This window comes from Amblyomma mixtum, chromosome 2 (genome assembly GCF_055824585.1).
Source record: "Amblyomma mixtum isolate Tamu chromosome 2, ASM5582458v1, whole genome shotgun sequence".
NCBI classification, from domain to species: domain Eukaryota; kingdom Metazoa; phylum Arthropoda; class Arachnida; order Ixodida; family Ixodidae; genus Amblyomma; species Amblyomma mixtum.
Window position 1 is genome coordinate 206,386,879 of NC_143013.1, and position 26,846 is coordinate 206,413,724.

Below are 26,846 nucleotides of genomic sequence, written 5' to 3' on the forward strand. Positions count from 1 at the left end.
AGGGCTCCGTAAATTTCGACTACCGCGGGTTTTTAGCGTGCACTGACATCGCACAGTGCACGGGCCTCTAGAATTTCTGACTCCATTGAAATTCGAGCACTGCGTCTGGGATTGAAATCGCGTCTTTCGGTCAGCAGCCGAGAGTCATAACCAATGAGCCATCACTTCACGCAATTTGTTATTGAGAAGTGGTGGAAAACTTTCGCATAAAAGGAAAAAAATATCGCGCATTAAAACGAAGACTTTGTGCAGTATTTGATAATATAGCAATGAAGCCATATGTTTCATTAGTCTACAAATGTTGATGAGAATTTCCAATATATTGTAGTGGAATATAAGTGCACCACGTATGTTCTTTTCATCGAACCCCGGCTGCATACGTCTGTAGCAGTAAAGGATAGTGAGTACCCAAGTTCACGGATTGTTAATAAAGGTAATTTATTTATTTTGAACATCGTTTACAATCTTTCTTTCTTGTCCACTTGAAGCCATCAATGCTTCTACGCTGACCACGGCAGTGCAGGGTGAGACTGCAACACAAGCGTCCACAATCTTCAGGCACATATATGAAATTCCTCATTCTTTCTCGCTTTCTATACAGCCATAGAGGCAAAGAACTAATGTTTAACCACTAAAAACTACATAAAATAGGAATACCACCATGAGATTTTAGTAGGCACTATTCAGGTCAAATAAACTCTTCTGTGTCGTTTGAATTTACGCATAGGAAGAAGAGTAGAAGAAAAGCATTGAAACATAATACTTATGAAAGTTTGCATGGAAAAGAACCTATTCAGGAATCAGTTTTTTCTCTTTGCCTATCGAAATTATTCCAGAATTTGAAGATAATTGAGTAAAATAATAGCGCAAATATAATTTCCTTGTTCTTTTACCATACCCCGCGAAAAGTTGCCGCCTTACAAACTCTTCCATTTTTCTCTATTCGTGCTGCCAACAGTAACACTTTATGCACCCTGAATATGAAAAACCTCTTAATTATTTCCGACATGTCATAATAGTTTCTTCTTGTCCTGTAAATGACGTATTATATTAGCTAGTACCTTGCCTAATCGATATATACGATATTACGAGGCCACATATAACTAATGAATGTAGACTGGCTTCCGTCATATTGAAGCTTCGACGGCTTAAAACGATTTTCTGAATTAAGAGTTTCATGTCGTTCTTATTCTGTGATTTACTGCGGTGACATCCATAGACGTATGCTGGGTGTTCGGTGTCAAATTTTGATGAGCATATTTCGTCAAATACTAATCCTAGATATATTACAGTCATGAAATTTATGAGCGTGAACACGGCAGCGCGTGGCAAATAGCCTCCAGCCCTACTTGTGGCGATACGCGGCGGCTGCTTTCCGCAACGTGGTGGAAAGGGTTATACCGCCTTGCCTGCTTCCGACAAGCCGAAGGACAGACCTCCCTTTCCACTTTGTGTACGAAAGCGGCCGCCGCGTATCGCCACGAGTAGGGCTCGAGGCTATCTTCCACGCGATGCCGTGTTCGCGCTCATAAATTTCATGGCTGTACGCATCATTGCTCAAATAAAGTAGTCTTGAACTTTTGGGTCTTCAATGCTTGTTGAAAAGACAAGTGAGGTTTTTTTTATGCAGAAAACTGTACTTTCTAAGAAACTATGCTATTAATTTGTGGATACGTGTATGCATCATATATATGCCGTTTTTGTAATCTGAGCCTGCAAGTACTTGCGCGGTATCACTAACGTATCACAACAACCTTCAATGCAAGGACAGATGTCATTACGAGAGCCGAATGCATGCCAGGCAGAGATGCTGCTTCAAGGTGACCGAGAGCAACCTTGTAGTTAACAACACCTGCCGTGAACTGATATGTGACATGCTTTACGACACATCTCTGAAGAATCGTGTCTAGAAAGATTTCAGCGTTGCAGCCCTGATATAATGCGCTTTTATGCGCTCTGGTGCAAATTCGTGCGGCTGTCTGTTTTAGTTCAACCCGAAATAAAGATGATGTGAACGTTTTCTGCACTCTCTTCTTTACAAGCACTCGATAGAGCGGCAAGCCTTTTCTGGTCGCATACAAAGAGAGAATTAGTGGCCTTTTTCACAGCTGTTCATTCATATGCTATGTTTCGGAACACTGAGGAATACAAGGTTAAACACACAAAAACCTATCTAATCGCTTAGACATTTGCAAGCCTAAAGTATATCTGAATATTTGATATTCCGTCTAAAACAACTTCTTGCATATTTCTCAATGTCTACGGTCGTGCGACTAGTTTGCCGATATATGGCCATCACCAATGCAAACTCGAAACGGCTTGTAACTCACAGTTTCAGCTATGTCGACGGAGGAAAGCAGTTTGGGGTAACGCACTCCTGCGACGCTTGCAACAAGAAATATACTAAATCGAAAGCGTGCAAAGCTGGCCGCTGCAAACATGCGTTGAGTAGATTTGTGTTTAATTCGTCCTCCTACTTGTGTTTCATTCGTCCTCCCACTTAGGAATATATTTAATGCAGGCAAAATTGCGTTTTTAAAGTAAATTAGTTATGGATTCCTTCTCGCAGGTGTGAACGAAGCTTGATGACAAAACCAAACGGGGAAGCGGTTATCCAAGCGTGGTTAATGCGGATGGCGAGCTCGCTATGTTCTATGGGAACACTGCTTGGCTGCTTTACCCTGCATGAGCTGAACCTCCGTGGGCAGTGCGTTGAGCAGACAACCGTCCCTAAAAGTCTATGCGGTGACGCAGTTGAGCTCTATAATGGCATTGAGCTCAACGAACCGGCTCCCAATAGAGCTGGTTCGAAACTGCCCGATGGGCGGGCGAAATGACGAACTGAGGTCTTTGGTACAGTGCGCACGGGCTGAGCGATGCTCTATTAACAGGGGACCGGTTGCTGGTTTCTCGTGGCCTTGTAGTGCGCGTTCATCATGTCCATTCGTCTAGAAACGGATGACCGGTGTCCACCGAGATATGAGAAGCAGTTACTGCGCAATTTCATTTCCTCAAATACAATTTTCATTTTCTTGATTACGGCCCCTCTTTCTCTTTCTTCTTTCACTCTCCCTTCCTCCGTTCCTCTACAAACGGATGACGGGTGTCCACCGAGATATGAAAAGCAGTTACTGTGTAATTTCCTTCCCTGAAATACAATTTTCACTTTCTTCATTACGGCACCTCGTTCTCTTTCGTCTTTCACTTGCCCTTCCTCCAATCCTCGACAAGCGGATGACGGGTGTCCACCGATATATGTGAGACGGTTACTGCGTAATTTCCTGTCCTGAAATACAATTTTCATTTTCTTCACTACAGCCACTCTTTCTCTTAATTCTTTCACACCCCCTTCCTCCATTCCTCTATAAACGGATGACGGGTGTCCACCGTGATATGTGAGACAGTTACTGCGTAATTTCTTTTCCTCAAATAAAATCTTCATTTTCTTCATTACGGCCCCTCCTGCTCTTTCTTCTTTCCCTCTTCTGCCCTCTCTATACGGTGCGGTTCTGGTGTCTACCGAGATGACAGAGAATTACTCCGCCATTTCCTTCCCTCAGAAAGCGTTGCGTTCAAAGGGGCAAGTTCAAGAAGAACAGCGCGAAATAGACAAGGACTAAAGGAAGATACACACAGACAGGCGCTAGATTGAGAAACAGTTAATAGGGTTCGATGTACTAGGAATGAAACTCGTTAGAACTGATGCTTGGGCGAGTTGGTTTGCCATGTTCAAGAAGAACAGCGCGAAATAGACAAGGACTAAAGGACTATCTTCCTTTAGTCTTTGTCTATTTCGCGCTGTTCTTCTTGAACATGGCACACCAACTCGCCCAAGCAACAGCCCCAAACGGCAATGCATCGCGCCGAATGGGTGGTGGCGTTCCGTGGACTCCCTAGCAGCGCTACAACACGCTGTTCGTTCCACTCCTAAAAGCGAAGCTTAAGCGTAATTAATTAGCCATTAATTGGTATTTTGTAATTAATAATTAATTAGCCATTAATTAATAATTTGTCATTACTTAGTCATTAGTAACTATTTATGTGTGACGGCATCCAGTGGCGATGTCACCAGTGCCACAGAGGCAGTCCAAGTGGTGTGGAAAACGCTTTCGCCTCTATGCACTTTCGAAAAAGTGCCCCATGAATTTTTCTTGCTATAATTCAACTTTCTTTTCATTGTAATGTCTCATGGCTTCACAGGCGACCAACTTTCGGCGACACAATTTTGTATACTTCCGGCGTCAACATAGCCTTCTATTGCTTTCTCATTAATAATTTAATAATGAGCGTGTTCCGATCAAGCGAGTAGCGGTTTTCAGAACGCACTCAACGCTTCAGACGCCAAGCCGCGTCTAGTTGCCCGATACACCACACCTTGCGCTGTCTGACCAGGTTCAATAGGAGTTCTTGCTTGGCACAGGAGGAGCACTGTGCGTTTAAAGCCCCGCTTGACATTCGCGCTGAGCCGAGACGACGACGACGTGGAAACAGCCGTGTGAAAAGCGCTCGAGCTAGACTCGAGTATTTAAAAAAAAATCATGGCTTCACTTGAAGTCACAAAAGTCCATGGTTAAAAGGTCGCGAGTGGAGTTGCTTGTCAATGGGGCCCGGAAAACGGGATTCATCAAGTATTGCGAGGAGAGGGGGTCAATAAGGCTACAACCCTATCACCTCTTCCCAATCATTTAATGATTAATAGATGTTTTTCACCACCACAACCTCTGCGGGTGCCGGCACTATTCTCTTGGATGTTGGCAATATGCAAGTCTGTTTCATCTTTATAGTCACCATACGGGCTCCTCCACTTCCGGTTCGGCCGTTCGCGGAAGGAGGTTTTCTTGATTCCTTAGACTTAATCTTTAGGTGAACTCGAATAATACCTCACCTCCCTGCCATTCTTACAACCTAACCCATATGCCCTCTACGACGTGGGTTCTCGCCTGCTTTTTACTTTCTTGCCGTTCAATTATTTAATCTTCTATGAGGACATTCAACTACGCTTTTACATCACTAATTGTCAATTCTTTACATACATTTCGGCTACTTCCACATTCATTAAGCTGTGACCCACAGTTCCAGTGCGAGCTCTAGCGCGTCTTCTATGTAGCGACTTTCAACAAGAAACTTGGTCCACAATACCAGGTGGCGGACAGCAGCAACGAATGCAGAGTATGCGCTGACCTCAAGTGCGGTCGACGAAAGCCAGTGAACGCCATTATTGTCAGGCATTCAATGTCTGCAGAAATGCTTCCACGCTGTCGTGGTCCCGACGAAGCGCGCGCTCATTGGGCATGTACTGTCTGAAGACGAGCATGGAGGATATTACCCCAATCTGTTTGTATGTGGCTTAAATGTCGGTCTTCATATTGTGCAACGAGCTGTTATCAGGAGGAGATTATGACATTCCCCGCAATCTGTTTGCATGTAACACAAATGTCACTGTTCACACTGTGCAATGAGCTGTTATATCTTGCTGTGGAGCTTTGTGCGTTCTCACCGCGGATCACACTGACAGGCTCCCCGTACTTCTAGAAAACTGTCCCATTTCCAGAAAAAATTGCTTGTCTGCCATTGCTAGCCCACCGGCTAAGCAACGTTTCCAGGAAGATTTAAAAAATACCTCGAAAGTAGATTAAAAAGAAAGGCACATCAGCAATGGAGGAGCCGGGGGTCGAACCCGGGACTTCTCGCATGCAAAGCGAGCGCTCTACCTCTGAGCTACACCCCCGCCGAATATTGCAGAAATTTGTTATCACTATATCATTAAAAGAGTTGCGCGCTAATTTTTTCTCCACGCATACTCTAACAATTTCGCATTTATTGCTACAAATGCGAGAGAGTGAGTGTTGCCAGTACACGTTAAAGATCTCCGGCTGGTAGAAAGTGTTCTGGTGCCCTCAATCACGATGTCACTTTTTCTCTTTCTTACACTCCAACGTTTCCGCTTCCTTCGCGGTGCGGCTGTGTCCACCGAGAAGTGAGCGTTTCCGCACCTTTCATTCTGGCAACTATTCCCCACACAATATATCAAACGAATCTTTCAAGGATGTTTCTTCCGCTGCATTAATTTCGAAGGCAGTACTTCTGGGCATTATGCATACAGATGTTTGGATGCATGTGGTTTGAGTAGTTTAAAAGTGTAGAAACACAACTTGTGGGAAGAATTGAAAGCACCAATAAAGGGAGTGGTTCATGGTGTTTTAACGTCCCAAATCGACTCAGGTTATAAGGGACGCCGTAGGGAAGGGCTCCAGAAGATTCGATCACCTGGGGCTCTTTAACGTGCACTGACACCACACAGTACACGGCCTCTAGAATTTCGCCTCCATCAAAATTCTACCCTGCGTCTGCGACCGAACCCGCGTCTTTCGGGTCAGCAGCCGAGCGCCATTACCACTGAGCCACCACGGCGGCTGAAGACGACGAGGAGAAGAATGACGTGGCAGAACATTGCTGGTGGTTTATCTCCGGTTTACCCGTGTAAGCGAATGCTTCATCGCATGGCTACACAAGAGTACAAACCTTTTCGTTAGGCTGCCTGCTTTCGACGCTTTGATAGGCGTGCTTCTCGTTCCTCGTACGTCTCGGCGTACCTCTTGGCCTTCTCCGCTTCTAGCGCTCGCTCTAAAGCAGCAACTGGACGAGCAATGTCAGGCCTGTGGTCTGACGCAAAAGACGGTGAAGCAAAAGGCAGCAAAAGACAATACAGAGGTATTCACACTAATTGAAAAGATCTCAAAAGCAATGCAAAACATGCAACAGAAGACACTTTACTACAAACAGTGGTTTAACAATTAACTATGCACGAGAGTAAGAACAAATAAACACCAAATTATTGACTGGGCACTGTAGTACACCGATATCTGGAGAGTCACATTGTGGCCGTCCCGTAGACGTGCGCCTCCCGCTCGCAGATTGGTGGGCTTACCGAAGAGCGGGTTGACCCCCGAGCCGAGCGGTAGCACTTCATAATTCACTGCAACATTAGCTAGCTTCCCTAAGCAACGTGAGCTCAAATTATAACGCGCCTCATCTGTCTGTCACAACGCGCCAAAGCAGGCGTTCACATTAACGGAGCTTTTACAGCACAAATGTCCTCTGTCCCTCCGGAGAGAGACACGCGTTGTCATTGGTCAGGTGCGCTGGAAACGTCGGAAACCTTCTATTGGCTTCCCCGCCTATGAGTCAAAGCCGCCTCCGAGCAATGAGGACATGATGAAGCCAAGTGCGCGCAAGTTTACAAACTTTCAACGCGTTAAAAGGAGACCTTCGCCATAATTCTCGAACAGTCTGTGGTGCGACGCGCCCGCGCTTCCTAAGCGCCCCGTAGGCTTAACAAAAAAGCGCACCAATTTTCGTGACATACGAGCCTCCCAGGGTCTGAGGAGGCGTCGGACCACCACTTCTTGCGTGACGAACACCGCTATGTTCTCTTCCCAATTAGGGGAGAGAGTTAGAGTGGGATAGGGTGATAAAGAAATGCCCAGAACATAACCAACCCTTACATATAACGTTCACTGATTACAAGGAAGCATTTGACTCAGGTTAAACCTCAGCAGTCATGCAGATATTGCGGAATTAGGATGTAGAAGAGAATTATGTGAAAATACTCGAAGATCTCTATAACGAGTCCACTGCTACCATAGGACTTCATACAGACAGCAATAAAATTACAATAAGGGAGGGCCTCAGGCAGGAAGACACTATCTCGCCATTGCTGGTCACCGCCTGTTTAAAGGAGGTATTCCGAGGCTTGGATTGGGAGCAGTTGTGGATAAGAGTTACGGGAGAATGCCTAAGTAGTTTGCAGTTTGCTGATGACTGCCTTGCTAAATCACTCAGGTCATAAGGTTCAAAGCATTATCAAAGAGAAAGGAGAAAGGTAGGTCTTACAGTTGACACGCAGAAGACCAAAGTAATGTTAAACAGTCTCGCAAGGAAAGAGCAGTTCACAGTTGGTAGCGAGGAGCTGGAAGTTGTAAGGAAGTACTGTACTTAAAGGAGGTAGTGGCTGAAGATCCGGACCACGTGGAGCGAATGAGTAGAAGAATAAGAATTGGGTGGAGCGCATATGGCAGGCTCTCTCTGATCATGGATGGGAGTTTACCAATATCGCTCAAGAGAAAAGTATACAACAGCTGTATCTTCCCGGTAATCACCTACGGGGCAGAAACGTGGAGCGTAACAAAGAGGTTTGAGCTTAAGTTAAGGATAACGCACCGAGCTATGGAAAAAAAAAGATCGGTGTAACGTGATCGTGCAAGGTCGCAAGCGGGCGGAGTGGGTGAGAGAACAAAAGCAAATTAATGACATCCTGGTCGAAATCAAGAGGAAGAATCAGCTTGGGCAGGGCATATAATTTGAAGGCAAGACATCTGCTGGTTCTTCAGGGTGACGGAGTGTATTCCAAGATAAGGCAAGCGTAGCAGGGGGCGCCAGATTAGCAGGGGGCGGATGGGATTGAGGAGTTCTCGGGGATGAAGTGGCTGCAGCTGGCAGAAAAAACAGGGTTAATTGGAGAGACATGGGAAAGGCTTTTGCCCTGCAGTAAGCGTAGTCACGCTGATTATGATGATGATGGTGATTTTAGGGCACTGAGTTTGGTTGGTCGAGCGCAATGAGTGAGGGCAGCTCCAACTCACCGGCTTTGAAAGCTGTTTTGAGAGAGACCGTCGCTTCAAGCTTGAGCAGTACCACATAGTCCCCGGGTTGCATGCGCAGAGTTGGTTTGGGCACACACGAAGATTCCAGTGTCTTGTGGTTCTTCGTATGAGTGCTGGAGGAGAGCGCGATTTCCTCTCTCGGAGAGTTAAGAGTGGAACCTGTAACCCCGCCCTTGCCTTGTTGGCGACGGCGTTGCTGTATAACTTGAAACGTGGCCTCTTGCGATGGGGAAAGTGCTTCCGCTAGGCTGAAAAATGTCTTGCAGTGATGTTTGTCTACGATAAAGTAGTAAGATGGTATCCGTGAATAGTCAATAGACGTTGCGCTATACGTCCGACGCGGGCGCGCGCTCGCAGCATTCCCCCGGGATGTGGGAGAAGTAGCTGTTGTGAACACGAGGCTTCAGAACATGAGCAAATCTACTGGCTGAATTGATGTCTTGCCTAGGAGGATTTGAAGTTTCTGGTTCACAAATTTAACAACTCCTACTTGACACTCAGGTGGAAGCCCGAGGATGAGAATTATCTAATAGTTCGACCGCATGTTTCAGCAGAATCTCAAGGCGGAGTTCGTTGATTGCAGCACCCTTTATGCAGTCTTCCACCATGGTCGAAACATGGTCAATCTGTCTTAAGTGAGCGATCTATCCTCTCCTACACCTCGGAATCTGATACTGCAGACTAATCAGACAGCGATTCCATAGAATCTTACCACCCCCGCCCCCCTGTGAAAAAGAAAAGGACGCAACAGCCCGAATCATTAGACGGTTACCCCACATGCGTATTTCAACAAATTCGTATAGAGCACAGGTGGCTAACACAAAGGTTGTTTTAGGCTTTACTCAAATCGCCGAATGCTTTACATAGATATTCTCAACATGCTAGTTGCTCGACTCTCTCCCTTGGATGCCCTGCCCCAATCCACCTCCTCTCAAGCGCCTTCCCAACCATAACCCCCTCCTGCACCCTTGCCTCATCTTCCCGCTCTTCACTCTGGATATGGCAACGGAACTACGACGGGTTGGAGATGAAGAGAGACAGTTTCTCACTTTACCTACAGCAGTCTACACCCAACCCTAATGTCATCTGCGTACAAGAGCCTTTAAAAGCACGCAAGCTTCTCATCTATCAGGCTATACACTCCAATTCTACTTCTCCGTTGGTTACCACATTTATCCAGAGAAATCTCGTGTATATAGCTCACGATCTCTCCTCCGGTGTCATACAGGACAAGTAACAAATTTTATTTTAAATATCTATTCTCGACCTAGAGATAACCTCACTGCTGTATCTGAAGCAATTGACAAGGACATCCAAATAGCAGGCTCCGCTCCTATAGTGCTAACCAGTAATTTTAGTGCACTACACGTAGCAGGGGACACAATAAGAACACTCGCATAGGCACCAGCCTCTCTCATCCCATTCAGCAAAACAGGTGGATCCTCTTCACTGACTGCGCGCTACCCACACGCATTGACAACAGTCTGAGCAGAAATACCAGCCCCAAACTTAATTTCACCGTGAACGTCCGTCAAGCTGACTGGACTACCACGGGAATCAACCTCGGCAGTGATTATTGCATCGTATCAATTACCCTGTCATGTGCCAGTTTACGGCCATGTTCCACCTTCACCTATTGTAGACTGAGAAAAGTTCCGCAAAATTAGAGACCAAAACCCAGCACCACAAATTCAGGACTACATGAACTGGGCTTCCAAGCTCTAACAGGACGTTGCTCTTACCAAAAAACTGGCCCCGGCAGAACATATTGGCACCTCTGTAGATAGCAGGAGACTGCACCCATGGGAGGCCTTTTGGAGAAATGGTGGCTCAGACAAAACCACAATTGCAAACTAAAACGAAAAATGCAGCAAATGCTTAAGCCCATCACCGAACACGGGGATGTGCTTTCGTCACATCACTGAATTCCTTTATGCAACAGACTAGACGGCAGTCTCGACAGGAAGAGCTCGTCGTCCCTCCTCCGCCATATGTTAGACCCCTGGTTCTCTCGGTCGGAAAATAATAAATAAACCATCAAACTACGGCACGAAGTGCAAAAAAAGGCAAGACCATGAAGCCGATCCTAAAGCCACATACTTCCCCGACCTAAAGCAGGAACAATGACCGACCTACAAAGGAACTCGCACTTCGGACTTCGACGCTCCCATCACAGAGTCGGAGATATGAGCTGCCCTGGGGCAGCTTCGCACCTCATCCGCTCCTGGTCACGATGGAATAACTAACAAAGCGCTCCGAAATTTAGACGCCAAATCATTAGAAGATCTCACTAGGTACATGAATCAACAATGGGAGAAGGGCACTCTGCCCCCTGAATGGAAATGAGCTAAGGTAACTTTCATCCCCAAGGATAACAAGCCTTTGGAGCTTAAGAATATGAGACTCATCTTTCTCACCTCCTGCACCGTAAACTTATGGAGCACGTGATCCTAAATTTACTTAACTGCTAGATGGAGAAAAAGGAACTCTTCCCCACTACCATGCTTGGCTTCTGAGCGAGGCTGTCAAATCAAGACTGCATGTGTCAACTTAAGGAGCATGTTCTCAATCCTGGTTTGCCTCAAATTACCACAGCTATCCTTGCATTGGAACTGGTGAAGCCTTTTCATAATGTTGCCCAACCCTTCATTTTACATTCACTGAGCGACTTAAGCGTGGGCTCTCGCACGCACGACTATTTTGCTGCCCTCCTCAGTAAAAGATCCGTCTGGCTAAGATTAGGCACTGTCAATTAAGACCTACCCCTTCACGCTAGGAAGCAGCGGAACACCCCAGGGAGTAGTTTTGTCACCCTTTCTTTCAAACATTATTCTTAATTTGTAGCGGGGGATCTTACCAAAATTGCATAGGTTTGGCAGTCCTTGTACGCGGGTGACATTACCACCTGGGTCAATACCGGCAACCATGGCGAAATTGAATCCAAGCTCCTGCTGGCTGCTGACACTGTTGCTATGCATGCGAGCAGCATTGGTCTAAGCTTCTCGGTGGATAACTCTGAACTCCTCCTCATGGACCTAAAAGAACGGGACCCCCCTAACATTCGAGTCACACTAGGCGACACACCCATCAGCATGGTCAATAGAATCAAAATTTTAGGTCTCAATATTTCTGACAATGGCTGTAACCCCGGGACCATAAAATTAATTCTTACTGCCATTCTTAAATCCTCGATACAGCGCCTCTAATTAGGCCTATCACCAATCGCCATCGCGGCATGAAGAAAGCAGACACACGTCGCCTCATTCAAGCCTTTTTCCTATGCAGGATCACCTACTCAATCCCTTACCTCTACCTCACACCCACGGAGACCAACCAACTCCATTGACTCCCCCGCACAGCCTACAAAACTGCTCTCCTTCTCCCTAAATGAACGCCAACTGAGAAACTCCTGCAAATAGGGATGCACAAAACTCTGGAATAGTTGGTAGAAGCGCATCTAATAAGTCAGTACCATAGACTCACGGACCGAAACCGGCCAAATTCTCCTGCGCAGAGTTGAAATAAACCTCCCCGGCCATACCATCGCGAAACTAGGTCCTCCCACTGCTGTGATGGCAGGAGCTAGCGTGGGTGCCGGGCGGTCGCATATCGCGTCGGCTCCGTGACAGATCGCAATCAGTTGCGCTACATCAACGTTTCCCCCTGCCAACCTGGTATCATCGTCTCCAGGAACCTCAGCGGCACCCGTCTACACCACGTTTGTTAATGCGGGGCCAATTTTTTACCACTTTTCGGTCATTGGAAGCTTTCGTCACGCCGCGGTGGTACTGAGCCTAACTGCGCCGGGGCCTGCGATGGCCCCTGTCGGGGATCCCTCGGCTCTGGTGGCTGGTGTCACCCAGCAACAGGCGCCGGCTAGCTCTGCGCATGCGCAGGGTGGGAGTGCGCTGAACGCAGCCTCGAAGCGCTCTAAGCAACTCCGGTGGCGGCCGCAGAACACGCCGTGCATCGAAAAAGACGGCATCGTCGTGGTACAGAAACTGCGAAACACGGTCGACCTCAAGGCAACTTTTCGTCCTTGACAAGCCGGCGCTGCAATCCGCAGCATCCTCGGGGACGACGCAAATGCGAGACTTGCGGTGTGGCCCGTTTCAGACCAAAACGTGCTATTATGTGCACTGAGATCAGTCGACGCCGCGGAGAAGCTATTCCGAGATATTGTACTGCCGGTAGGGGAACGTGAGCTACCGTTCCGGGGACACCCCAAACTCTCCGGTGTGTTCTGTCGAGGCGTCGTGATTCATTCGCCAGACGAAACGTCTGAAAGCGTTAAACGCAAGCTCAGTGCCGAACAAAATGTGGTGTCTGTGCGCAAGCTGGGGGGAACCCCGGTTCCGGTGATCACCATCGCGGGGACCAAGGTGCCACGGACGGTGTTGTACCGCTACGAACGGCTCCATGTTCGCCTATACAAGAAGACAGTGCCTGCATGCCACCGCTGTGGCAAAGTGGGCCATCGGGCCGATGCGTGCCCGCGACCGCAGCCGGGGCACTGCAAACGCTGCGGGGTGCAGGTTCCTGCAGCCACTCCTGACCGCCCGGCGGAACATGACTGTGTTCCGACCTGCCTCATCTGCGGAGGCGGCCACCCGACCGGAGTTCCTGGCTGTGCCGGGCGGTTCCCGCAAGCCATCAAACCGATCTCCCCATCCGGATCCAAGCCGAAGGCAAAGACGGCGCCCAAGCAGGCTCCTCCGCCCAAGGCCAAGAAAGCGCCAGCCGCTAAGGAACCCAAGGCCCAAACCAGGCCATCGAAACCTGTCAAGTCCGGGACCCAGGCGGTGCCCCCGGTCGTCAACGCCAGGGACCTCCCCCTTTGGCACCCGTCCAGCCACAGGTTAGCAGTTGGAGTAGGGCAGTTTCCGGTCCCCTACCGAAACCGTCCTACAGCAGCAGGTAGAGGTGCTCAGGCGCCAGAACCAAATTTTAGCACGCAAAATTCAAGAATTAGAGGTCAAACAGGCCGGGTCATCCGAACTAATGCAGAAAGCAGAGCCAAATGACGAGGATGACGGATCACCCGTAACATCTTGCCTCACTAGCGTCTCGGGGCAAACCGGAGACTCGATAGTTGGATCAGTTTCCACTGCTGGTCGCGTCGGCGGCCTCGGGGCAAACCGGAGACTCGATAGTTGGATCAGTTTCCACTGCTGGTCGCGTCGGCGGCCTCGAGGCACTGCGGCGCCAAACCGAGCAACTGGATGAGCAAGTGGCGGCCCTCCCGAATCAAATTATGTCAGCAGTCCGCGTGTCCTTCCAGGACATGTTCAAGGCGGCTTTAACGCAAGCGCTTAACGCAATTCAATGAAATTGCCCAGGAGATAAAGGTACCTGGGCTTACTGCAGAATCAATCGGGGCACTGCACCGGCTGCCCGCCAAACAAGGTAAAGCACCTGGAATAATTGTTCGTTTCCTCCGACAGAAAGACCGAGACTATTGGTTTTCACAGAGTAAGGCAGTGAAAAACACAAAAGATTCTGTGTTCATCACAGAAAATCTGACAAATGGGAACAGAGAACTGTTGTTCAAGACGAAACCATGGGCCAAAGTCTATAACTATAACTTTGCCTGGCATCACAACGGCAAGATTTTGCTTCGAAAGGCAGAAGGTCTTTCCGCACAGGTCATACGGAGCGTAGACGATCTCTCAGAGCTTGAGTAATTCTTTTCCTCCATTCATAAAGAGTATTTAGAGGACCCTTATGCGTCATGTTTGAGCAATGTTTTAAACCAAATGACTTGTGTTCGCTTATCAAAGGAAGACCTGCATCAACCCTTACCTTCTTACACCTGAATATGCATTCAGCCCGAAATAAGAGTGATGAATTTTGTGCATTTCTAGAACAATTTGATTTTGATTTCACAGTCATCATGATGACTGAAACGTGGTACAATGACACCAGTGATGTTATGCATCTCAATGGTTACGACCCATTAGTTTTGAACCGTGAATGTAAGCGCGGCGGTGGTGTTTGTCTATATCTTAAATGTGGAAATGACTATGAAATTATGAGTGACTTATCACTGTCTACTGATCATTATGAAGCTATTTGTGTAAAGAGAGGTAATTTTGTGTTCTCTGTCATGTATAGGCCACCCGAAGGTGACCTAAACAAGTTCTTTAGTTATTTAGATTTGGTGTTTTCCTCTGTAAATCAGTGTAACTACACAATGGTTCTTGGTGGTGACCTTAGCATCGACATTCTCTCTTGCACCGCGAAACAAAAAGAGTTTTTAATGATCCTTGAGTCGCATTCATTTTACAACGTTGTAGAGACCCCTACACGCGTTACTGCAAATAGTGCAACGGAAATTGACTTATTTATTACTAATATTCTTGATAATAATATACTTAGTGGTACTGTAACAGCAGCAATTAGTGATCATTTACCTATATTTCTGGTTGCCGATCACAAACTTGTACCCACAAAAAATTGCGTGCAAAGTTTTATCATTCAGGATGTTACAGAAAATACACTTCAGCTGTTTCGAAACGAAATAGCTATCACACACTGGCATGACTTGCTATGTTACTCTTCGCCCAATGACGCATATGCCATTTTATTTCACTGTTTTCTTCAATATACAAGAAGCATTTTCCATATAAAGTAGTAAAGAAACCCAAACGTGCACGAAAGTCCTGGATGACTAATAAATTACTAAAAATGATAAAGGTTAAAACAAGGATGTATCACAATTTTCTTGAGAGTCGTGACCCTGAAGTTCTAGAAGATTTTAGAAAATACCGGAACTTGTTAAGTGTTTGAAGCATGCAAAACGCGACTATTATGCACATCTCTTTGACCGAATTACGGATTCTAGACAAGCATGGAAGAAACTGCGTTCAATTCTACCTTCCAGGCATCAGACAAGAACTTTGGAATTAAAAATAGATGGCCAACAGTACGAGGGAAAAGCACTAGCAGAAAAATTCAATGATTATTTTCTCTCATTAGTTGAGAGTCCTTACAACACCGACGCCCAGCGATATCTATCTGCCCCATTAGAACATTCCGTTTTTTTGAATCGTACTGACGAGTGTGAAGTCCTGAATTTATTCCATGCTTTGAAGAGAAGCAAATGCGAGGATATAGATGGAATAAAAATGCAGCCGGTTAGCTTTGTCATTTACCTTATTGCCCCATACCCAACCCATATTTACAACCTAGTTTTATATACCGGTGTATTTCCAGAGCAACTAAAGACTGCTAAAGTGACAGTAGTGTACAAAAGTAGAGAAAAAGATAACTTAGGAAATTATAGGCCAATATCAATATTACCAATATTGTCAAAACCACTCGAGAAAATCATTTTTATAAGACTCACTGGTTTCTTTGATGCTAACTCTGTTATTACATCATCGCAATATGGCTTCCGCACAGATAGATCTACTGAGACAGCTCTACTTCACCAAGGAGAATTAATTTTAGATAATATTGAAAGGAAGCCATTAACACTAGGACTATTTGTGGATTTCTCCAAGGCTTTTGACAGAATCAGTCATAATATCCTACTAGAGAAACTGTCTTGCTATGGTGTTCGTGGTATTTCTTTTAATTTGGTTCAAAGTTACTTGACAAATCGACATCAAGCAATATGTATAGGAAATGAAATGTCCTCATTACAAAAAATAAGCATGGCGTACCTCAGGGGAGTATTCTCGGCCCACTGTTTTTCAATGCTTACATCAATGACCTTGTATCTCTAGATAGCACTATAAATTATGTTATATACGCCGACGACACGAGTACATTTTTTACAGGAAGCACTGCAAATGACCTTTTCAAATCCGCCAACCTATTCTTGGACAAACTATGTAAATGGTCAAGCGCTAATAACCTAAAATAAACTGTTCCAAAACAAAAGCAGTTCTCTTTTAAGCTAAACAAACAAATGTTGGCATAAATCAACTGATGTTCGATAATACTGAAATAGAATTTTCATCATCAGCAAAATCCCTGGGTGTCGTTATTGATGAAAACATGCTGTGGGATTTTCACGCCGAAAACATACAAACTAAACTGTGCAAAGCATTAGGTATATTGAGAAAAGTACATTTTTTACCTCTCCCCCCAAAACTAATGCTCTATAACACGCTTTTTGCACCTCATCTCTTATATTGTCATCTTGTTTGGGGTACTGGCACCAAGAAATCACTAAATAGATTAGTTACATTACAAAAAAATGCAGTTAGAGCCATTTCAAACTCTCCATATAATGCCCACACTTCCGACCTATTCCTTAAATACAAGATTACTAAAATTTTCACGCTTTATGAGCGCCAGTTGCTGGCATCTTTGAAATCTGAAATCCATAAAAATATAACAACATTACGAGCCGTTGCAAAGTTGCAGATTAACATGTCATCTCGCTCCACCCACCACCATGAACATTGGCACGTTCCGCGATCACGTACTAACTACGGTCTCCAGATGCTTCGAAACAGGCTGCCTAGTACACTTAACAAATATAAGCTAACGGAAGAGCAGCTGCGGGTTCCAACGAAGAAAAAATTATTCGACATTATTAACTAACCTGTACTGTAAGATTTGATTGTATTTTTTAACTAATGCACTCATTCACTGTTTTTGCACTTATCTTGTTCGTATGTTTTTTTCCATTTTTTCCTTGTTATTCTTCCCATCATATATATTTTATGCCCTTCTAATCTGTCGTGCTTGCTGCCATGTTGTTCGGGGAGACGGGGCCAGTCAAGCTGCCCTTGATGCAGCTTTTATCCCGTCACCCTCGCCACACCTCGTACATGCCATGTATTTGTTGTGGGAAATAAATTGAAACTGAACTGAACTTCCCGACCTCATGGTCCAGGTCACTGACCAGGTCCGTCCTTAAAGCCGTGCAGCCCTGGGTCAGCGCCCAAATTAAGTACTCCACTAGCTGCGAATCGCCTCACCTCAAACGTAAAAAAGCCTCCCACCAGGCAGCGGAGGAACACGGTTCAGGCTCGGCTGATTGAAGGAAACGTAGGGTGCAAAGTAGAATACCTTGTTGAGGGCCAGCGTGTGGGCAACTCGGCAAGCATGAACCTCGTGGAGACCTGAGCGCCGAGTGACCACGCGCCGCAGGAGGTGAGTTACGGAGTGGCAGGTGGTGACAGCGTGGTGGAGGGCTTGCACGTTCTTGGCTGCATGCAAAGGAAAGTCAACAACTTTTAACTGCGTGACGACAGGAATGGGAGAGCCAGAAAGGTGGAGAGAGACGAAGTGGTTGTGTGAGCGCTGGGATGAGGAATGGTTGAGAAGGAGGAGCTCGGATTTTTCAGGAGCACGAGAGAGGCCAGCGGTGGTGAGAAAGGAGTCGATGAGATCTAGCCCACGTAGCAGGGTGTCCTGTACGTGACCGGTAGAGCCAGACGAACACCAGATAGTGATGTCATCGGCGCAAAATATATGATGCAGGTCGGGAATTTCAGCTAGCTGGGAGGCGAGAGGGGCCATAGCAAGATTGAAAAGGGTAGGAGATAGAACAGCACCTTGAGGAGTGCCTCGGGTGAGGTTGTGGAGGTGGTGGTGGTGAAATCTTTTAATTGCTGAAATCGAGTTTGGGAGCCACAGAGTGGCCCTGCTACATGGTCGGCGTCCCTAGTCCGGGACACCGCATGACAATGCCCCGTCTCTCGCCCGTTTCACTAGAGCCCTTTGGGACTCAAGCGAGGAGCAGTTGAGGAGGGCAGTCTCCCATGCCTCTCTGGAAGGGGTAGGGGAAGTGGGGAGGTGGGGATTTCGAGCGTATGCCCACACCATGTGGAAGATATCACAGGTCTCCCCACAGTGCGGGCATCGCCCATCCGTGTTAGGATCGTAATGTTTTAAGATTGCAGGACAGAGTAGAGCACCTGTCTGCAGGCGCCTTAAAGGTCGCTCCTCCGTCTTACTCAGCCCCTTTGCAGGGGTCGGGAAAAGGCGGTGGTTGTCGCTATAATGCGTTATTATTACCCTGAATCGCAGCAGCGGCTGGTTAGACTCCGAGCCAGAGGAGCTTGGATGAGGAGCCCGGTGAATAAGCGCTCGGGCAGCCGCGTCAGCGGCCTCATTACCTCGTAAGCCCTGATGGCCAGGAGCCCAAAAGTCCGTCTTAGAATGCAAGCAGCTAAGGGGGAGATCTCCCCTGCCAAGTAATGACCACATGCTTGTCGGGAGTCCGTAATGATTATTCTCGAATTGGCGTGGGCGGCAGCAAGCGCTATCGCTACTTCCTCGGCTCTTATTGAATTCGGGGCTCGAAAAGAGAGTCCATCAACGTGCATTTCCTGGTGAACGACAGCGGCCGTGTAAAATCCCGTGGGCGATGGCCCTGCTACGTCTACATAATATACACCGGCTCGGGAGCCGTGTTGTCTCTCAAGAGCCCGAGCCCGCGCTTGTCTGTTTTCGTGCATGTCGGTGTCCATGTTACGGGGGAGCGGGGAGACCCACAGCATATGGCGCCACAGTACAGGGATACGCTCCGCCTCCTCTGGAGTGCAGTCCTGTTGGATGTGTAAGCGGTTTAGCAGGCGGCGCGCAGGGGCCGTCTGCATAAGCCGCATGTATTGGTTCACGAGATGGGCCTCCCGCAGCTCCTGGTAGGAGTTTAGCACCCCAATGCCTTGACTTTGGCATTAGAGGTAGCCACGGGAGATCCAGCGCTCGCTTAGTTGCCTTGCGGATGATGGCGTCTATTCGCGCCTCGTCTTGCTTAGTAGTGCGGAGATATGGCACGGCGTAGAGGATCCGGCTAGTCACGAAGGCATAGACGAGCCGAAGCGCATCCCTGCCACGCAGACCGCCCCGCTTGTTGGAAATGCGGCGGATCATGCGCCCTACCTGTTCGCCCACTCTCTTTAGTTTCACAATGGTGGAGTCCGGTCTGAGTCTGTGGTGAATGAAAAGGCCCAGAATACGGAGCTCCTCCACCTCTCTAATAGGACCTCGTGACAGAGAGATGTGAATTGCTGTCCTATCCTTTGGGTTCGCTCTGACATGCAGAAGCTCTGATTTCGCTGGAGGACATTGGAGCCAATAGTCAATAGCATACGCATCGACTATGGAAGCGGCCTGCTGAAGGCGGGCCTCCATGTCCCCAAGGCTCCCATCAGTGGTCCAAATTGTAATGTCATCTGCATATAACACGTGTTGAATGCCTTCCACCCGGGCCAGTTGGCTTGGGAGGCGCATCATAGCTATGTTGAACAGGAGCGGTGATAACACCGCTACCTGAGGTGTCGACTCGAAAGCGAGCGACACGTTTAGAGACGAATGAGCGGATATAAGAGTACATGCGGGAGCCACAGTCTAAGGAGGCGAGTTGGGAAAGGATGTGGTCGTGGCAAACACCTTCGAAGACCTTGCGAATATCGATGGTCACAAGTGCGTGAATTTGAGTGGGGGTAGGTGACAGAAACGTGTGCTGGAGAACCAGCAACATGTCCTGTCCACAGACGCGGCGTCGGAAGGCGATGAGAGAATGGGGGAAGAACTCCCTCGCCTCGAGAAAATTAGAGAGGCTAGTCAGGGCCATGCGCTCAAGGGTCTTACCAACACATGATGTCAGGGAGATTGGGCGGAGGTTAGAGAGAGAGGGAGGCTTGCCCGGCTTTGGAATCATAGAAATGAGGGAGGAGGTCCAGGAGCTGGGCAGGCAGCCGCTGTCCCATGCCTCATTGCTGGTTTTAAGGAGGAATTCTTTGGCGCAGTCAGGAAGGTTGCGAAGTGTGGTGTATGTAATGGCATCCTCACCGGGAGCCGAGCGTGTAGCATTAGCAGCCAGAGCCGATTCGAGCTCCCGGAGAGTGAAGGATTGGTCCAGATCGGGGTTAAGTCCACCTGAGTACACCGGGTAGGAGGGTGCCAGAGGGGGCGGGAGATAGAGAGAGGCGAGCTGATCAAAAACATCGGAGGGAGTCCCTTGAGTGAGGGCTTTAGCTAGAGTGGGAGCAAGGGCAGGCTTAGTGCCAGGGATGGATTTGAAGAGGTGGATCGCGAGTACAATGCAGAGTCAAGACGGTCACAAAGAGCACTCCAACCAGAGTGCTCGAGTGAGGCGCAGTGGGCGACGATCTCGGCCCGCAGAGCAGTGATCCGGGAGGAAAGTTAGGCATTGTGGGGTTGGCAGCGGAAGGAGCGTTGAAGACGTTTACGGCGACGCCATAAACGGAGTAGGTGAGGATCTCGCGTCTGAGACTGGGTGACAAGAGCGAACACGATGGCTACTGGACCTGAGCGCTGCAGTGATGCGCGACGTCCAGTCGTCGTAGGATTGAAAGGAGTCAGAGGCGAGATTAGCGCGGAAGGCGTGCCAGTCAGTATGAGTGACCGGATCACATCGAGGGATGTGGGAAAGAGAGGTGGAAATATGGACAAGAAAGTGGTCACTGAGAAGAGTTTCGGCTGTCACTTGTCAGTGAAAGGAAAGTGAACCCCGAGAGAAAGTGAGATAGTGTGTCGTGGGGCGCTGTGAGGCAGTGCCCGCTCGAGTAGGGGAGCCAGGAGTATTGAGAAGGTTGAGGTGGCGTTCCTGGGCCAGACAGTGGAGGAGGCGGCCGGGTTTAGGGTAGCCCCAGAGTGTGTGAGGGGAATTAAAGTCACCACCGAAGAAGAGATGGGAGCTAGAAGGAAGAGAGTGAAGGAACTTGCCCAGGGCAGAAAATAAAGAGGTGGTGACGGGGGGGTTGTAGCAAGTCAAAAGGGCGAGTGAGACGCGGGAAGAAGGGTGGTAAGAGACCACGCCAACTAAATATTAAGGCGAAACCCTTTAATGTCTCATCATTGTAAGCAGCAGTTGTCGACAGAAATGTCACGCTTTTCAATTGGTCGAAGCGGTCGTGACGTCACAGTGCGCGAATTTCAAACGGGCCAATTGTACTTTGGCTAGTAACCATGCAACCAATTGAAGGGATCGTATAGTGATGCTCGAAGTGGGACTGAGCTTAGTTAATTGCTTAATTACCCAATTAGCCTAATTAACTTTTCTAGTCAGGCCATATAAATAAATAAAACCGAGTAGGAAATTGGCCGAGCTCGGGAATCGAACCCCGGTCTTCGGCGTGCGAGACAAGCGTGCTATCCACTCCGCCATGACAGCGCGACGGTTAGGAATGAACAAAGGCGCCTCTAGTGAATAGGGTGTCTTCGCTCACTTCCATCCTCCTTCCTTCCCTCCTGGCGAGGTTTAGGTGTCCACCGAGGTATGAGAGACAGATACATTTCTTTTCTTCAAAAACCAATTTACCAACGAGCGAGGCGTAGAACCGAATGGGCGATGGCGTTCTATGGACTCCCTGGCAGCGTTGCAAGACGCTGTCGCGTTCCACTCTTAGAGGCGAAGCTTAACATCTTAACCACACATCAGTGACCACACTTTAGGTCAAAGTGCCCCCCTGAATTTTGACGGCTGTCCATCGAGATGTGCGAGACAGTTACTGCGTAATTTCCTTTCGTCAAATACAAGTTTCATTTTCTTCATTACGGGCCCTCTTTGTCTTCTTTCACTCCCCCTTCCTTCCTCTACGGTGCGGTTCAGGTGTCCACCGAGAAGACAGATAATTACTGCGCCATTTCCTTTCCTCAAAAAGCTTTGCGTTCAAAGGGCAAGGCGTCGCGCCGACGGGTGGTGGCGTTCCGTGGACTCCCTGGCAGCGCTACAACACGCTGTCGCGTTCCACTCGTAAAGGCGAATCTTAAGCGTCATTGATTAGCAGTGAATTAGTATTCAGGCATTAATCAGTAATTAAGTATTAATTAGTGATTTGTAATCACTTAGTAACTAGTACTCAATTATATGTGACGCCACCAGTGCCACAGAAGCAGCGAAAGTGGTGCGGAAAACGCTTTCGCCTCTACGCACTTTAGACAGTCAAAGTGCCCCCTGAATTTTTTAAGGAGGACGAAGGGGATACCAAGTGGCTCCAGGAGCACGTCGCTACGTACATAAATAGACGCAAGTGGTGTGGCCGTAGTGGCATGGTAGGCGCGGTAGCCTGGGACAGTGCGGGCCGTCCGGGTCTCCTGGAGAAGGAGAAAATGGGGCAGGGAGGGGAAGGCGAATAGATACTGGTGGAGGGGGGTCTTATTATGGCACAGATTTCGGCAGTTCCACTGCACAATCTCGAGGTCCTCACCAAAGGCCATTATGATAGTGTAGAGGTTGAAGCTCGTGAGGGTACGCGTACCTTCTTTTTGGCCGGGGGCAGAGACTCATGCAGGGATTGGAGTGTAGAAGTGAAGGATTCCAATTGTTTGGATTGTGCTTTGAGGGTGGTGAGAATCTGCAGAACCGATGTCTCTAGCTGAACCAAGCGAGTGTGGTGTGCCTGTGTGGTTGGTTTCGAGAAGATCAGCCAAAGGGGCGACCTGGGCGGTGGAGGAGGGAGTGGTGAGTGTGGCAAGGTGCTCATTTAGCTTGGTAAGCTGGGACGTAAGAGAGGAGGTGGTTGTCTGGAGGGTTTGGGTCAAGGAGTGGATCTGTTGTTGTAGGTCTTGGGAAATGCGCTGCTGCTCTCGCTGCTGGCGTTCCAGCATAGGGAGCCGGAGGTCAAAGGAGCGGCTCTCGTCAGTCAGGGATGGAGAGGGTGGTGTAGTGGAAGAGAGGCTGGAAAGGGACGCTGGAACCGAGGAACCTTTAACTTTGGCGGCGTAGGAGCCTGGTGGTGACGTGATCGGAGCTGACAGAGGTTCATGATTAGAGGAGGAGGAGGGGGTGGGTTGCGTGGCCCGGCGCAAAGCTAGGCGTCGGAGGTACGCAGTTTGGCACACTCGCGTTTTTATGCGAAGCATACTACTTTAGCTACCACTTCAGCCCTTCACCGTGGTTATGCGCCTCCAAATCACGTGATACATGACGTCACACCACGTGACACGATAACGTCACGACAGTACAGAAACGGGGGCCCACCTCGCGCCGTCGCTGTGGTTGTGCGCCTCCAAATCACGTGATACATGACGTCACACCACGTGACACGATGACGTCACGACAGTGGAGAAACGGGGCCCACCTCGCGCCGTCGCTGTGGTTGTGCGCCTCCAAATCACGTGATAAATGACGTCACACCACATGACATGATGACGTCACGACAGTACAGAAACGGGGGCCCACCTCGCGCCGTCGCTGTGGTTGTGCGCCTCCAAATCACGTGATACATGACGTCACACCACGTGACACGATGACGTCACGACAGTGGAGAAACGGGGCCCACCTCGCGCCGTCGCTGTGGTTATGCGCCTCCAAATCACGTGATACATGACGTCACACCACGTGACACGATAACGTCACGACAGTACAGAAACGGGGGCCCACCTCGCGCCGTCGCTGTGGTTGTGCGCCTCCAAATCACGTGATACATGACGTCACACCACGCGACACGATGACGTCACGACAGTGGAGAAACGGGGCCCACCTCGCGTCGTCGCTGTGGTTGTGCGCCTCCAAATCGCGTGATAAATGACGTCACACCACATGGCATGATGACGTCACGACAGTGGAAAACGGGGGCCCACCTCGCGCCGTCGCTGTGGTTGTGCGCCGCCTCCAAATCACGTGACACATGACGTCACACCACGTGACACGATGACGTCACGACAGTAGAGAAACGGGGGGGGGGGAGAAACGATGATGCTTCGCATTCTCCAGGCTTAACCAAGTTAAGCCTCAGCCATTTTAGCGACGAGGAAGGGGCAAGTGGGGTCGAGGGAGGGGTGGGTGTTTTCCTGGCAATGAACGCACCATGACTGGGCACATACATGAGCGGAAGGGTCGGCGGGTAGAGGAGCAGCACAGCGAGGGCACTTTGCCGGAACGCTGTGCTGGGGACATTGGTGGGCGCGGTGTCCAAAAGCGAGACAACGGGTGCAGGTGGGAGGCTTAGGCTTATGGGGACGGCACCGGAAGGCAACGCGTTTAAAATACACAAAGTGGGGGATTACGGTTCCAGCGAAAGATATGAGCACCGATTGAGTGGTGCCCATCATGCGAGCAGCAAAATATTGGTTTTGAATGATTCGATATCATGCATGAGGTCATCAGGGGTGAAGTGGCCACCGACGTTATGGATGACGCCGAGGCATGAGATGGGAGGATTAGGGGCATATGGTTTGATGGTGATAGGCTTACCGTGAAGCTGAAGATGCGTGATAGAATGTAGGAGGTGGGCGGTGAGAGGAGAATGCGTTTTTAAAAACACAAGGCTTTGGGCTGGCTTGGCTTGAAGGGTAATCTCCGCACTGCTACCGGAGGACAGTTGTGCAGCGGAGACGACTGCGGCGAGCACGTTGTAGAGTGGCAGCTTGGGGGTGACAGTGCCAGGCGGAAGCAGAATGGCAACTTTGATGAGCTCGGTGCGGGGCCGGGTGGCGGAGGCAGGCTTACGGCTGGCACCGATGGTGCTCCAGCCGACCTCAGGGGCCGGAATGGAATGGCCGTCGACCGGGGACGCCGTAAGGTCCATGTCTGCTGAGTCCTCAGCCTGAGCCGCAATCTGCGACGCAGGTGTCGAGCTGCAGGACTTGCTATCAGTGGGAAGTGTGGTCAGTGTAGGTGCGGCGGCACTGGCGGCGGCGACGAACGCAGTCGACTGTGATGCGTCTGGGGGCCCGAAGCTCTTGGCTTCCCTTAGTGCGCGGAGTTGGCCAGCAGTGGACGCCGCGGCGGTGACGAACGCTGCCGGCTGCGTCGCAGCTGTCGATCCGGAGCTCCCAGCGTCGGTGAACGCGACGGGAATGGGAGCGGTGGTGTGGGCGGTGTCGAACGCAGCCGGTTGAGACATGGCTGTCAGCGTAGTTGGAGTAGGCCCCGCGGCGGCCGCGTCGGAAGAAGTTGACACCGGCGAGGCATCGGTGGGCCTCGGCTTCAGGGGCTTGGTGAGACGCTGCATGCCAGAGGTGCAGGCGTGGCGCGTTAGGGTTAGCGAGGCGCCGCGCCGCAGCCGATTTTTGGAGGCGCTTGGAGGGCCATCTCGACAGCGGGCCGTGATGCCAATGGTGTCCACGTGGTGCGGATGTCTTCCTGACGCGATGGAGTGTAAATCCAGGGGCGGGCAAGGCCCTGGACCAGGCCAGGGGCAGGTGAAAACGGAGCACGATAGTCAGCCAGCTAACCAGGGTGGCGCCACCTAGCGGTTGTATCTAATTAGTAGTTAATTGTGTGTGACGTCATCAAGTAGTGAGGTCATCAGTCCCATAAAGGAAGTCTAAGTGGTGCGGAAAACGCTTTTGCCTCTCCGCACTTTGACAGTCAAGGTGCCCCCTGAATTTTTCTTGTTATTTTTCAACTTTCTTTTCATTCTAATGTCTCATGTCGTCACAGGGGACCAACTTCCTGCGACACATTTTGCGGACACGTTCAGTGTCAACATAGCCTTCTCCTTCTTTCGCATTAATAACTTAATGATGAGCGTGTTCCGATCAAGCGAGTGGCGAAGTTGTTCGGAACGCACTCAATGCTTCAACCGCCAAGCCGCATCTAGTTGCCCGATACAGCACACGTTGCGCTGTCTGACCAGGTTCAGTAGTAGTTCTCTTGCTTTGCACTGGAGAGCAGTGCCGCGTTTAAATTCCCGCTGAACATTCACGCTTAGCCTTGACGACGATGACGCAGAAGCGGCCGCGTAAAAAGCGCTCGGGCAAGACTCCACTATTTAAAAAAAAATTAACTGCTTCACCTCCAGTCATCAAAGTCCTTGGTTAAGCGGACTCGGGCAGCGTTCCTTCTCAATAGGGCCCCGAAAAAGGGGCTCCTCCTAGTATTGTTGGGGAGGGGTGGGGGGGGGGGGGCAATAGGGCCACAACCCTATCACCTCTCTGCCACCGTTTAATGAATCATCATCATCATCATCATCAGCCTGACTACACCCACTGCAGGGCAAAGGCCTCTCCCATGTCTCTCCAATTAACCCTGTCCTTGGCCAGTTGCGGCCACTGTATCCCCGCAAACTTCTTAATCTCATCCGCCCACCTAACTTTCTGCCGTCCCCTGCTACGTTTGCTTTCTCTTGGAATCCACTCCGTTACCCTTAAGGACCAGCGGTTATCTTACCTTCGCATTATATGCCCTGCCCAAGCCCATTTCTTCCTCTTGATTTCAACTAAGATGTCATTAACCCGCGTCTGTTCCCTCACCCACTCCGCCCGCTTTCGATCTCTTAACGTTACGCCTATCATTTTCCTTTC

General features: G+C 49.2%; 1 protein-coding gene and 1 non-coding gene across 3 annotated transcripts; both read right to left on the bottom strand.

The window, feature by feature from the left end:
- Positions 1-437: 437 nt before the first annotated feature.
- LOC149362349 (uncharacterized) lies at positions 438-25,787 on the bottom strand. 2 transcript variants are annotated; one of them, XM_089569702.1, is made up of 4 exons: positions 24,793-25,787; positions 17,691-17,830; positions 6,523-6,663; positions 438-530 (listed from the first exon to the last, which is right to left on the bottom strand). In XM_089569702.1, exons 1-3 carry the CDS (start codon positions 25,550-25,552, stop codon positions 6,625-6,627), a joined length of 939 nt encoding a protein of 312 aa, XP_089425828.1. In that variant the 5' UTR covers positions 25,553-25,787; the 3' UTR covers positions 438-530; positions 6,523-6,624. The 2 variants fall into 2 exon arrangements, with proteins under 2 accessions (XP_089425828.1, XP_089425829.1); XM_089569703.1 differs by lacking the exon at positions 438-530 and having other exon boundaries at positions 6,523-6,656.
- On the bottom strand, positions 5,657-5,728 carry TRNAA-UGC (transfer RNA alanine (anticodon UGC)). Its single transcript has one exon. It is a non-coding gene; the product is annotated as a tRNA-Ala (tRNA).
- Positions 25,788-26,846: the final 1,059 nt, after the last annotated feature.

What these genes read in the sequence shown, in the direction of transcription:
- LOC149362349 (XM_089569702.1), bottom strand. Translation starts at nt 25,552, where the DNA reads ATGCAGCGTCTCACCAAGCCCCTGAAGCCGAGGCCCACCGATGCCTCG. An exon ending in CACGCATCTTCAGCTTCACG is followed by an intron (nt 17,831 to 24,792) that starts GTAAGCCTATCA and finishes CTTTGCATGCAG; the next exon opens with CCAAGAACGTGCAAGCCCTC. An exon ending in ACACGCTGGCCCTCAACAAG is followed by an intron (nt 6,664 to 17,690) that starts GTATTCTACTTT and finishes CTTTTGCGTCAG; the next exon opens with ACCACAGGCCTGACATTGCT.